The sequence below is a fragment of the Orbilia oligospora genome (assembly GCF_000225545.1).
Source record: "Orbilia oligospora ATCC 24927 unplaced genomic scaffold scaffold00097, whole genome shotgun sequence".
Lineage (NCBI taxonomy): Eukaryota > Fungi > Ascomycota > Orbiliomycetes > Orbiliales > Orbiliaceae > Orbilia > Orbilia oligospora.
In genome coordinates this window covers 1,202,804-1,216,647 of record NW_011645654.1, presented here as the reverse complement: position 1 = coordinate 1,216,647, position 13,844 = coordinate 1,202,804, and the positions used below count along the sequence as shown (strand labels likewise).

General features: G+C 46.4%; 3 protein-coding genes across 3 annotated transcripts; 1 reads left to right on the top strand and 2 right to left on the bottom strand.

Annotated features, from left to right (window-relative positions):
* Positions 1-840: 840 nt before the first annotated feature.
* AOL_s00097g358 (uncharacterized protein) lies at positions 841-2,556 on the top strand (the record flags this gene model as incomplete). The annotated part of the gene is made up of 1 exon (XM_011126191.1): positions 841-2,556. The coding sequence occupies one exon, from the start codon at positions 841-843 to the stop codon at positions 2,554-2,556; it is 1,716 nt and encodes a 571-aa protein (XP_011124493.1).
* A 1,849-nt stretch (positions 2,557-4,405) lies between these two features.
* AOL_s00097g357 (uncharacterized protein) lies at positions 4,406-7,345 on the bottom strand (the record flags this gene model as incomplete). The annotated part of the gene is made up of 3 exons (XM_011126190.1): positions 4,406-5,619; positions 5,720-6,226; positions 6,286-7,345. The coding sequence occupies 3 exons, from the start codon at positions 7,343-7,345 to the stop codon at positions 4,406-4,408; spliced, it is 2,781 nt and encodes a 926-aa protein (XP_011124492.1).
* Positions 7,346-9,238: 1,893 nt separating this feature from the next.
* Positions 9,239-12,290, bottom strand: AOL_s00097g356 (uncharacterized protein; the record flags this gene model as incomplete). The annotated part of the gene is made up of 5 exons (XM_011126189.1): positions 9,239-9,438; positions 9,519-10,782; positions 10,855-10,962; positions 11,032-11,139; positions 11,475-12,290. 5 exons carry the CDS (start codon positions 12,288-12,290, stop codon positions 9,239-9,241), a joined length of 2,496 nt encoding a protein of 831 aa, XP_011124491.1.
* Positions 12,291-13,844: the final 1,554 nt, after the last annotated feature.

Sequence of the window (13,844 nt, the reverse complement as noted above, 5' to 3'; positions counted from 1 at the left end):
ACGGGTGGATCGTGGCCAGGGGTATTTTTCAGAATAATTCTGGGACGATGACTGGCACCTTCCACCCTTTTAATGCCAGATCCCACTCTCTATACACCTCGGACACTCCGTAATAACCAAATTACAGGCATCTTATGATTACTTAAGTAGGCACTGTTTGTACGACGTAGACGTGTGGCACACACCCAGTCCTTGTTGGTCGCACACGCATAAAGGCCCGCGAGCCCTCAAAATACAACAAGCTTCTGCGTTGTAGACAATCAGCTGGACACTACTTCTCATGATCAGAGTATTTTAAAGAACCGCTATTGATTGCAATTCTGATTCACGGTATCAAATTGGTTGGCTTATCGAGTTTCTAGTGGAACATAGCGATAAGAGCCTCATATATAGACTTCTAAGTACCCCCATTCATAATAATATCGTTGAATACCTACCCACGTGGAACAAACCTTGATAAAGCGTGTCAATAAACGTGGGAAAACTAACTTAGTCCACCAGAAGAGGCCAATAACTGCAGATCGATCTAGATATCGCTATAACTTTCAATTCTCTCAAATCTCAATTGTAATAGATATCCCAATTCCTTGTTCCAAATGAATATCATCCCCCCCAACAGAACTCTTCTTCATGCACTATTACAATCAAACCTAGTTGTATAATACCTAGCAAGCGAATGCAGTCTCCGCGCATCATCCTTTGAAATATCGAAAACACCGACAGGAAAAAAAAATTAAATACAACCATACGGCCATCTTCCCTGATCTTAAGACTATACTATTTGAATTTTAAAAAGTATATATCTCCTCTCTATAAACAATCGAAGGACACCTCCCTACTATGGCCTCAGAATTCGAAACAGTTCGCACCAGAATCTTAACCGGCTCCGGCTCATCCACTCCAACCAGACGCCCCTCCCTCCCTACAATAGCCCCGCTAACCCCCTTCCACCATAAACCCCCTCCTCCCGAGAATCCCACTTCTCCTCTCACAAACCCCAACTTCATAACCCTCCTAATCACCCACCTCTCCAACCTCTCCACCACCCGCATCTCCCAAGGTTTCCTCCACCTCCATCCTTCCCCCATTCATACACCCCTATACCTCCCCTCCCCTCTACCCTACTACACCCACCTGACCGACCTCCTCCGCCGCATCGATGTAAACCTCTCCACAATCCCTCACACAAAACTCCAACGATTCTTCTCCCACCTCCTATCTCGTCAAATCCACTGCAGCAATCTCCTCTCGAACACCGGGACCGACTACTCCACCACCCAAAGAATAAGCACATCAATCTTCACCTCAACAGGAATAACGGAACTAAACCTCCCACATACAAAACAATACACCTCGGAAATAAACTATATAACCTCACACTCATTCACCCAACGTGAGCGTAGTAGTAGTAATCATCACCCCACAGATTTTGGAACAGTATTAAAGGGCAGAGACGATGTGTATAACTACACCAAAGCCCTTGTCCACTTTTTAACAACCTTGATATCCCCGAGTGGAGAACTCACCCAAGATCTAATAAAGCAAACCCACCGGATCCTGGTCACCGATAACCCGGTTATAGATTCAAAACCATGGGATCAATACGGCGGCTGGTACCGCGATTACCGTCTCCTAACCCCAACGGACCCTATTTCACATTCACAGACCGCATCTTCGACTTCCTTCTCAAGTCACCTAAATAGCGCCAGTCATACGAACAACAACTCTCCAACAACCCCCCGCCGCTCAAGCAGTATCTACACCTTCAACCAACCCGAATTCAGACGCACAAGTAGTATCTACTCCCTTCCTCCAGAAAACTACACCCCAAGACGTCTCAGCAGTTACAGCAGCAGCATCTCCACCCCTTCATCACTAGCCACATCTCCCACATCTCCGCGTCGAGGGAGTAGTCTATACTACCCCATAACCCCCATAACCGAACTCTGCGAAGAAGAAGAAAAAGCAGAAGAAGAATTAGAATCACCATCCTCGCAAAAGCACCAAATAAAAGACGAAGAACTCTTCCCATCACTATCCCACCAGCAACAATCAATCCCTGACTTAAGACCACGAAGGGAATCAATAGACCCCCGCGCCGTCTCAATGTACATGTCAAAACTAATCTCAACTTACCACGCACAACTTGCCATGGACCGTTCAACCTCTACAGACCCGAATCAAAGAAATATCGAAGATATGCTAAGAGAACAAGAAGAGGAAGAGACAATTTCAGATCCATTCGCTTTATCCGCTTGGCTAGTTACGGAGTTTATGCATATCCATCCTTTTATCACTGCAAATGAAGAAATGAGTAGGATAATATTATCGGGTGTGTTAATGAAGGAACTGGGGATAGTTTTGGTTCTTGGTGATCCAGAGGATGGTGAAAGTGAGAGAGAAGAGTATTTGGGGATAATGGAAAGGTGTGAGGAAAGACATAGGGAGAACGGACAGGAAGGTTATGGGGAGAGTTATGCTGAGTTTGCGGCTTTGGTGGTTAGGAAGGCTGTTGAGGGTGTAGTAGAGATCGCGACGATGGTGGGGAGGTCGTAGGTATATATAATATACAATAAATATATAGTAATATATCATACATATATGTAACTACCTACCTAAGTATCTAGGAATATTTAGACATGAACTTCGAGCGACAGCATTTAACAATCTAGTACATTGTTTCGATGGTTCATCAAGCATCAAACATCCTAGATAATTGTATCTAATTTCAGTCGTTAGCTTCATCATATCTCACATAAATCTCCCTACCTACCTAGGTAGGTATCATCTATCTAGAGACTCAAACCTAACCAGTCTCACTCTGTAACTTATCTTTCCCAATCCCAGATCAGATACCCAAGGGCCTACATATATACCTAGGTAACTACCTTTACAACATCTACACCAAATCTCGAAACATTTATAACTAACATTTCAAAACATCAATCCTACAATCGTCATACCAATGCATAGATATAACCACGACACTTGATCATAAATACTAAACTATAAGAGTATAAATACCATCTTAGAGACTGCCTGGAGCCTTCTTCTGCTTACAAAAACCTATATTCTGCCTACTTGTTCTCAAGATCTCAATCAACATCAACATCAACATCAACATCCCCTACACCCCCTCCACTCTACCAAAAAATACCACATCGACAATATAATACGCCCAAAAATACAGCAAAAAGAGATGCCCAGGTGCCCACCCACACCCCTCCCTCCTACCTCATACATCGAACTCCCCCCACCCCCTCCTCCATCCCCTCAAATCCCCCCTTCCTACCCGCACACCCACACAATCCACTACCCCCTCTGCACCCACACCCTCCCAAACCAGATCCTCCTCCCAAAACCCCCTACCACAGCCAACACCAATACCAACAACCATCATCATCATCATCATCGAAAAACCACATTACTCTGCATCTGCCCCAACATCCCCAACATCCTTCCAAAGATCTCTATAAACCCACAAACAGGTATAGCAAGCATCACAGGCGCAGAATTAGCAGTTGAAGTAAACAATACCAGCGTCTGTAACGATTGTTTGAAAAAGTTGGAAAAGGATGAAAGGAAGAAGTTGAGGAATAGAAAGAGAAAAAATGGGTGGGAAAGGTTATAGAATGTACAATCATATCTAGACATCTGCGTGTATGGTTGGAGAGATTTGGATCGTCATTATATTATACATTTAGCATAACTATTATAACTACGAAAGAAGTCACTATCACAGACAATATGATAATACCCCCACGTATACGGACCCCTCGAGCTACATTTAGCTAGACCTTATAATGATATCATGATATCAACTAACGGCTATAAATATACCAGCTCATACATAGTATGCATGCATACTCGGCGTTTTACCTCCCATACATACATATAAAACTGACGACACCGAAATGAAAAGTACTAGAATACCCCCAGCAAGGTAATGTAAAGTATGATCCCCACCTATTGGAGTAGTATCCCAAACCTTTCATACAGGGAGAAGCAAGAAGAAAAAACGAATGTATTATCCATATACACTAAAATATAATCGCCAAAAGGGGATAATAAAAAAAGGGTAATTACCAAAGAACCTTCGTCGTCGTCATAAAAAAAAAAGAGGCCAAAAAGAGGAAAACGAACATGTATCATTTCAAAAACGAGAAGTTGATGCCTGAGAGAAATGAACATGCAAATGACAAAAAAATAAAGATAAAAAACCTCCACTCTTTCAATGCCCATACATGCCTACGTGTTGTATTCATACTTAGGTATATTCACAAATATAGCTACTTCCCTCTTCCCTTCCGCTCAACATACCGCTCGATCGCTCACCCAAACATCCTATCCTTACCTCCAGGGAAGAAAATCTACAAAAAAGTAAATATCTGAAAGGAAAATATATCTACGTCCAAACAGGCGCTTTAATCAAAATGCTCTTCCCCCTAACCTCTACCGCCATAAACCCTGCCACCCTGACCTTCTCTAACCCAGGTGCTGCCTGACTTACCCCACTTCCCGCATCCTTCCCATTATTCACAACAGGTTCCGCCAAACTGGTCTGGCTTGGGTTCGGCTGGCTTCCCTGTGCCGGCGGTGCTGCAGTAGCAGCCTGTGTACTTGCAGCAGCAGCAGCAGCAGACCCTCCACCAGCCGCACCCGAGAGTTTTCCTCTAATCCCTTTCAAAACGCTTTGCTTCTTCCCCGACTCCGCGCTCTTAACGCTGTTCGAGGGTTGCAATCCAACGTCATCCTTCGTAGGTGGGGCTGGTGGTTGTTGTGCACCACCACCTGCCTTCTCAACCTGCGAAATAGGTTTCCCATCGACCATCAACGTGGCATTCTTATCCCCGTCGGCTCCGCCGACAGGTGCAACCAACGGTTGCAAACCAGTCTCCCCTCTCATGAACACCGCATCGAATTTTTCCCCGGGTAGAGGGTACCAAACTCTGACGTCTCTGCTCTCCAAGGGTAGATTCTCGAGTAATCCAACACTAATGTCAACGATAGTGTTAACCCCACCAGGCAGGCCAGGAGGCAAAGGTTCATTCAAATGTATGGCCAAACTAGCCATCAACTTCTCCTCCAATGAGATCTTTAATTTTTCAACATTTTCTTTCCCGATGGGGCCATCGATCATTGGTCTAACACCGTCAACGGTGGACATACGCCAAGTACACACCTTAGCGCTTAGATTGTCATCTTCTTCGATCGAGTTGGGCTGAGGGCTATTTCGCCTTATCCCATTTTCAATCGCTTTGAGATTCCAACTGATATTAGGTTCCAAACCAGGGTGGAAATACCGATCCAAGATCTCGTCTACAACCCAGCGGCTCATGGCTGCTCGGCCGACAACGGTCATCTCACGGCCGCCTTTGACTTCTGCACCGGGGTTGACGACGGGTTGTAGCCATTGTGGGATAACTTTCCAGGATTGACGGATCTCGAACGCCAAGTTCTTGATTGCTCCGTCTAGACGTTCGAATCGCGAGCTATACTGGTTATCATCGAGGTGGGTGCGGGACTGGGACATCCTCTGGTTTGCCATGGTGTTTTGTAGCCGCTCAATTTCGGCGGCGCGCTCGAAGTAGAGGTTCTTGACTTTGCGGTACTTACCCTCTATATTATTTATCACATTAGAATTGATTCCGGTATAAATAAGTAAATAAAGATAGAGAATAAGAGATAAAATAGAGACAGAGAGGGGGAAAGGACTTACGCAAAGTGTCAAACTCTGTCATCAACGCTTGTACCTGACTAGGTGTCATCCCAGATCCGCCGCCATTACCCTCGGGTTTACCAGTAGGCGTAGCACGCCCATCATTCCCCATGGGCTGTTGCCCTAAACCAGTAGGCTGATTACCAGGCATGGTGTCTACGGTGTGAACCGAAGCGCCAGGACTAACAGGCGGATTATTATTACTTCCTTGTTGCTGCTGCTGCGAAGGTGCAGCTAAACCACCGCTGGGAAGGTTGGTAGAAATCTTGAGATTTCCAAGATCAGATGAAGAACGTGCGAATCCAGCAGGAGGTTGCTGGATGTGGGGTTGGGAGGGATGGGATTTATGACCCGGGTATTGCTGTTGAGGAGGGGGTTGATGCTGAGGCTTTTGCTGTTGCTGTTGCTGAGGTGGTTGTTGTTGTTGCGGGGGGGTGGTGAATTGGTTTGCTGGGATTGAGGTTGAGGTGGTGGTTGTTGGTTCTGTGGAGGTTGCTGTTGCTGTTGCTGTTGTGGTTGGTGGGTTTCGTACTGGCCAGTCTTGACGTTATAATATTGAGGCAAACCAGGAGTAAGAGGACTGAGAGCTTGTTGAAGCTGAGAATTAGGACGAGATTGATATGACTGAGTGTCAGTATCGGACCTTCTCAATGATCGTAAAGCTTCCACGTGCTCTACTTTAGGAGGTGGGGGTAACAAGCTCTGAGGGCGGGGTGAACGAGGACTGTTTTGGTAATTATTTCCGTCTTCTTCTATCTGCTGGGGAATCTTTGGAGAATTTTGAGGAGATGAAGTCGATTTCCGGGTAGATAGACGTCTGCCTATTGAAGATGACGAAGGTTGCTCTTGAGTAACAGATTGGTCCTGTTGGAGCTGCTGCTGCTGGTTGTGTTTGCTGCTGTGTCTGTGGAACAAGCCACTGATACCACCAGAAGAAGAAGAAGGGTCCTTCGTGAGCAAGGGTTTTCTCAGGGTAGATTTGGCAGGGATTGCAGTAGCAGAAGGAGGAGGCGGTTGAGCATCAGACGGTAACTGGCGTTTCTGAGGCTCGTATGCCGTATTTGAGGTCGAGGTAGAAGAAGAATAGGATAGGTTGTCAGCGGTGTTGTTATCGTTTCGTAATGATTGGGAGTGGTGGAGGTGCTGACTTTCAGCCGCACCGCTAGACTGGCGAATCAGACCGGCGGGGACGTAAGGTGGAGGAACGGGATGGTCTTGATGGGAATATTGAAGTCCTGAGGGACCTGAAACAGAGGAATGTCTGGCGGGGCCTGAAGAGGCAGAGGAACGACCGGCAGCCTGAGCTTGAGGGTTTAGCTGTTGGTGGGCAGCTTGTTGGGCAGCTTGAGCTTGAGCGAGGGCTATCTGCTGGTGGACGGAAAGGGACTCTGGAGGAGGCGAGTACGCGGTGTACTCGTGCTGCTGCTGATTCTGAGATGCTTGAGTCTGAGAACCTTGAGGTTGACTCTGATTCTGGTTCTGGTTCTGGTTCTGAGGGAAGGGCTGTTGATGTTGAGGTTGATGAGGGGAAGGAAGTGAAGTGGAGGAGATGTTGTTTCCTGCTGGCAGAGCGGTCGCTGAGCGATTCTGCTTGTGGTTGTTGAAGAAGGATGGGAGGTGAGGCATGGCTAACCCTTCTCTCTTACTCGCTCACTCTCTCTCCCGCTCTCAAGAACCCGCTAATTCTGACTCCGGCTGGATTGTCTAGATATAATTATCTATCCTGTTCTACTCTGCCGGTACTGCTCGAGTCCTCCAATTGCAGTGCGGTGCAGTGCAGTGGTGGTGGTGGCGGTGATGGGTGGTAGTGATGGTAAGGTCAGGTAAGTGGGTGGATGCGGATGGAGGGATTCTGGGAGGTGGTTTTGGCCGTAGCTAACCAACAGTAGCTGACCCACAGGACTACAACCGTGCAGGGTCAAGAACAGCTCGAAAACAGGATCGATGGATGGATGAAAATGCAAATCCAGTGGTCAGGAAGTGAATCCGATCGCGAAACCTCAAACATGCAGTATACTTGTTAATGCAATATCAGAATTGAGAGGGAGGGGAAGGGGAAGGAGTCGAGTCAGCAAGATTCACGCAGACAGACAGCGGCTAATATCGTCAGTTCACCAAAGGCGCATATCCACAGTTTACACACTTACGCACCTACTCAATTACTTCTTACCTTCTCCCATACTTTTACCTCTTACTGTTATACACCCTGGGAAGAGGGCAGAGAGGGTAGTCATAAAAAAAAGTACCGCAGTGGAGACGGCGATATCAGTTTGGACTAGTTAATGTACGGGATCATATAGGTATGTCAAAAATAGCATCTTCTCCCTCTCAACCTGCATCCGAATTTAATCCCCACTCTCCTTATATCTTAGTACTTCGGTCAGTATGTACATGGTATGTTTATATCGATCAATCCGTCAGTAACAAGCCTTGAGGGATCCGGCCAGAGTATGAAGAAAGAGAGAGGGAGAAAGAAAAAAAGAATCAAGACCCTGTCCGATCAAGACAAGAATAGCTCCAGCTACCCCTCAAAAACTCAGTAAAAAAGCAGGATATATGTATGGAAGCATAACTGTTGTGGAGGCAGGTCAGGGCTAAGCTTCTTGGTGGCACCCAGAATTGTCTCACTGTTTAACTTAGTTTTACTCGCATGCACTGGGAAGCAGCAGGCAGGCAGGCAGGCAGGCAAGTAGCCGGCAGCTGTCCAATATCAATGCAGTAAGAGCCTCGCTTCGATGCATCCTGTCCTACTCAGCCTCTCTTAATTTTCCCGCATACACACATTCGTTCATACAGATATAATTATCTACGGAGCGTGGAAAATGTCGATTAGTCAATGCATGCATGCACGAGGCCGTCGTATCGATATCGGTTCATTTATTCATGCCGAAATTAAAGCTTGTTATCCCCCTAGCTGTCTCTCGCGATTTATAATTCAAGTATGCAAGTACTCGGGTCGGTAGCAGGCAGTCTTGTATCATGATCATATCATGATACCAAAACGCTTCGGCACACGGCTGGGATATATATACGGCAGCAGGTAAATATATATAAATATCTGATACAATGCATAGTTTGGGAACATATACGTGTATACGGTTCGATATGCGGGTTGAAACGTTGATCAATGGTGCATGTGCATGTGTAGGTACCTGGTTTATATCCATTCGTTTGTTAACTTCTTGCTATAATTATATAAAGAAAAAAATAAGAAAAAAAATATTCCATCATACATGCATTCATCATAGAGAATTCAAGAAATGTTAATAACCCCGGTCACTCAAACTATTCAGAGACTTCAAAGTAAGGAAAGAAGGGAAGGGAAGGGAAGGAACATCAACCGCTAGTTTGTAAATAAAGTAAACTAAAAGACACTCAAGGATAAAAAAAAAAAAAAATTAATCCCATCCCCATTGGTACCGACTTTGTATTTGGTATTTTTCTTCTTTCTTTCTTTCTTGGTTTTTTTTTTCTTGGTTTTTTTTTCTTGGTTTTTTTTTTGTTCGGAGGGCGGATGGATTAACGGAACTTGGCTGAGCATCGGCCCATAACCTCGCCCTGGCAAACAAGCTCTGCGTTAAATTCAGACCCGTCCAAAGTTAGGTAAATATCAAAGTAGACACGGTAGAATGTTCCCTGCGGTGTATCCATTCGCTCGAAGTCCTTCTCCAGGTTCTTGCGGCTGAGATCCGATGTCAGTGTCACAACTTCCTTGATACCTATTATATTTGATATATCTATTAGCCAACTCCTATTGTGATTGTGATAAGGATTGTAACTGAGGAAGAAATGTACTTACGCGAGTCCTTGGTATACTCTGGGCAAACGTCATCGTCGCAAGCATACAGAATATCTTCGTACATAAGAGTCGCTCCTGGCGCAACCTGTCTGAAGAAAGAAACCTTCACAGGCTCGCCAATCTTGACTCTCTGTCCCTTTGTGACAAAGATTTGTCGTGTATACTTGCATCTATCCTTACCATCGAGAGATGGTACACGGTAAGCCTCTGGGTGGTGCCCTTCCTTAAAGGGTTGCAGAGTAGCCATGAGATAGTGACGACGTGCAACACGCGATGTGACAACACGTTCTGTGATACCAGCGGTAACAGCTCCCTTGACGATAGCAGCCACGGAGTCCATGGGTCTGACGACCTTGTTCTGGAACTGTGGGGGCACGTGCAATTTGATCTGCTGGAAGAGATACTCGGAGGCTCCGAAACCACCAACCACGAGAACGTTCTGCAGTTGCCTGTTCTGTGCCTGGATGGCAATGATCTGATTCCTCACCAACTCCAAAATTCGGTTTACTACAGGCTCGAAGCACTGCAGGATCTCTTCGTTGGTGAAGGTCATGTAACCTTCCTCGATACCGGCATCGGGGAAATCTGTCTCGATACCAACGTCGACGGCCCATTTCTGTCCGTTGTTTCGGAAGTCTGCTTTAATTCTGTTCTCGAAATCCATGATGCACTTAGCGTAAACCTTACCAGCGGTCTTGGAACCATCCGGCAGCTTCATCTTTCGGATCTTCGCTCGCAGAATATTCGAGAAGTTACGATTCAACGCGGTACTACCGCAGCTGTCACCGGAACCAGCAGTACATTCGGCAACGGAGAAAGGCACCTCTTCTTCGACCTCATAAGCGATCAAATCGACAGTACCACCACCGCAATCGACGATGAGCACGGCATCGTGGATCTTAAGATTCAACAGACCCATCTTCGAACAGAACATGGCGGCGGCTTCTGGTTCCGTGATCAACGTTAATCGGTTGTCATTGGCATCTCTCAAGAAACCTGCCTGGATGGCAGCTTGTCTGGTGGCAGCCTTGCCGGCATCGTTCCAAATGGCTGGAACGGTCAAGAAGTATTTGATGTTTCGCTCCTCTCTGTTGAACACTTCACCGAGAGACTTCTGCAGCGCCGCACGCATGGCCTGACGGAGCTTGAAGAGGTAGTCGGCCGCAACATCGATTTCCGACTTTCCTGGTGGCAGTGGTGGAAGGTTAATGGGATCAATGTAGGTATTACCCGACACCATAAGTTGGAGCTTGAACCATTCGACCTGCATGGTGTTAAAAGATTAGTAATCGATAATAAACAGCGAATTTATTAATAGATGGGTAATGGACGGTACCTTCTGGACACCCTGCTTGGGATACCCGGTGGGTGCTAGAGCATCACCAATATCCGGACCCCAGCCAACAACCTTCTGGTATTGGTCGTAATATAAAACGGTAGGAACCTGACAAGGGGCAAAAAAATGTATCAGCTATTTATACTACCACTAGACGTATTTTCTTTGAAAGCTTACCTTTTGTCGGGTGGTGTTGCCGGCACCTGGCCATTCGGCGATAATCGACTCCTGTGGTTCCTGCCCAGGTGCAACGAAAGCATAGGCGACACCGGAAAATGTTGTTCCCTGTTTAATAAAACAAAAAAAAACGAAGGAAAAACCTGTTAGTTAGACTGTATTTGGAATATTATGGGTAAGCAACCCCGAGTTTTTTTAGGGGGCCTGTTTTGGGTGATTTTCGTTGTTCTTCTTGCTGCGCTCTTGCGAGTGCGGCTGAGTGTGAGCAGAAACATGGGAAAGTGGGGTTTGTCTGCAGTGATATCAGACACCCAAAAAATTGAGGGACAAGCGAAGAGCACAGAGAGGAAAAAACGAGGAAAACACGTGTAAGGATAGAAAAACGAGAAATGTCTGAAGCATATAGTTTTAAGATAAAAAATAATAATATTATAGAAACTCACAAAATCAATGCCAACAATCAACTGTGATTGACTCCTGCCAGCGCCTGGAACTTCGTGAGCGGCATGAGCTGGACCGTGCTGAGGTGGATGCTGTGGCTGTTGCTGTTGCTGCTGGAACGGAGGTGGACCTCCAGGACCACCTTGAGGATATCCAGGACCACCAGGACCTCCAGGATGGCCTTGACCATAAGGAGGAGCTTGACCACCTGGTCCCGGATAGGGAACTCCAGGACCTTGAGGAGGACGACCGTATTGAGCAGTATTTATCGGAGGTGGGAACTGGCCGTGTCCGCCATACTGCTGTCCTGGATGTCCCTGAGGCATTGGAGAACCGTTTCTACCCTGAGGACCGTTCAAAGGAGGACCTTGCTGTGGAGGACCCTGTTGAGGAGGACCTTGCTGAGGAGGACCTTGCTGAGGAGGGCCTTGTTGTTGTGGATGAGGAGGCCTGACGTTAGGCTGCTGCTGAGGAGGATGACTTGGAGGACCTACGGGAGGAGACTGCTGTCCACCGTGAGGAGGGGGAGGTTGCTGCTGATGTTGAGGTTGAGGAGGACCTTGAGGAGGGAAAGGATTCTGAGCTGGCGGGGTAGGTCCAGAAGGCTGCTGACCTTGGGCCTGACCTTGAGGGGCGCCGGTATAAGAAGGAGGCCGGCCGAGAGAGTTTGGCTGTGGAGGGGGTGTTTGCCGCGCTGGTTGTTGTTGGTTGAGGGAAGACTGGGAGGCCGAAGGATGCAGCGGAGGAGTAGAGCCGTTATTTGTAGAACCTTTGCGGTTGAATCCAAATTTCTTGAAACGAGAGTTCACTTGGTCCATTTCGGGAAAGGAAAAGAAGAAGAAGAAGAGAAGAAGAGAAGAAAGGGAGGAAGAGGAGGTTATTAAGAGGAAGAGGAGGAGGAGGAGGAGGGGATGTTGGTTGGTTGGTGATTAGTTACTTGGTTAGTTTGTTCGTTCGTTCGTTGGTGGTAGTCTGATGTAGTATGGAAGTCGAGTCGGCGGTGGTGTGTGTGGTTGGTCTGATTTGATTTGACTTGGTGGGTGAGATTGGATCCAGCTGTGCTGCCCCTAACCACGACCACTACACTGCGCTACCTGCTGTTACAGTATAGATCAGGTAGGTACTTCGTAAGTATGCTCACTCAGCAACTCTATTATGAATATAACTATTTCTAATGCTTATGCAGATGCAGTTATCTCCAGTCAGTTCTCATGAATCAAATTCACTTATTTCAATTCGAATCTGTTGAAAGAAAATTCAAGAAGACCATATTCACTCTCCAATGCAATACCAATGCATTGCAAAAGGACCTGCATTGAAGTGGATGAGTTCCAATGTCATCCCAACATCAGGTAGCAATGGATAAATTCAGAGCTAGTTAGCCAGCATCTAGCCTTGCTAGCTACTGCTACTAGTACTAGCTACTGCTGGTACCTTAGCTATAAGTTGCTAGGTTGCTCCTACTTGCAAGCTTGTCGCTTGTGTATGGATATCGGATGTATGTAAGTGTGTCCTGACGTGACGATTACAGCTCCCGAATCTACGGTAGCTAAGAAACCCTCCGCTTGAAGAGTCCGGTCTACCTACAGACAGACCAAACCGAAGGATCAAGGCTCGAGACATATGTACACCCAACAAAAAAAAAAAAAAAGAAACTATTGAAAGGCTCAATGCAAGATAAATATCCAGGCGCATTCCCTGGATTTGAACTGATAACAATAATAACGAAAAGGAAACTTACTGGCTTTGAAGAAAAAAGGCTTATGGTGCTGGCTTGCTTCTTGAGCTCTCTACAGTGATATAACTTCCGTTTCTCCCGCTGACTATGTATACGCTGGCTACTTTGCCAAAGTCCTGGCTTCCAAGATTGCTGCTATGTAATTCTTACGCAACAACAACAAAGGGGGAAGCTACACCTCCTCTCGAAAAGATAACAGTTTTGAAGGATTTGGAAACCTGCAGCTGGCAGCAAGGGAAGGGGGAAGGAAAAAGGTGTGCTTTAGACGCTGCTTTTGCTTTGCCTAGGTGGGGCTTCCGCTTCAAGTGGTGTTAGGGCCCGCTTGACCCTTTTGGTTTTACGTTGCAGCTAGATCCCCAGTTGATTTTGATTCCCCACCGGATTGAATGACTTCAGATAAAGTAGAAGGCGTGATAATGAACGATGTGAAGACGGAGGCTGCAGTAATATCACCAACTGATTGGCCGGCTGATCAGAATTCCAGCAGTAAAAAGTATTGAGGCTTTTGGTGTTACAAAAGCTAAATTTCGGAGCTCGGAGAAAGAAACGCTACTGCTATCCAGGCTGATCTTGAGGCTTAAAAATCGTCGTTTCTGGCCAGTTCAAAAGAAAAAAAGAAAAAGAAAGAAACTTT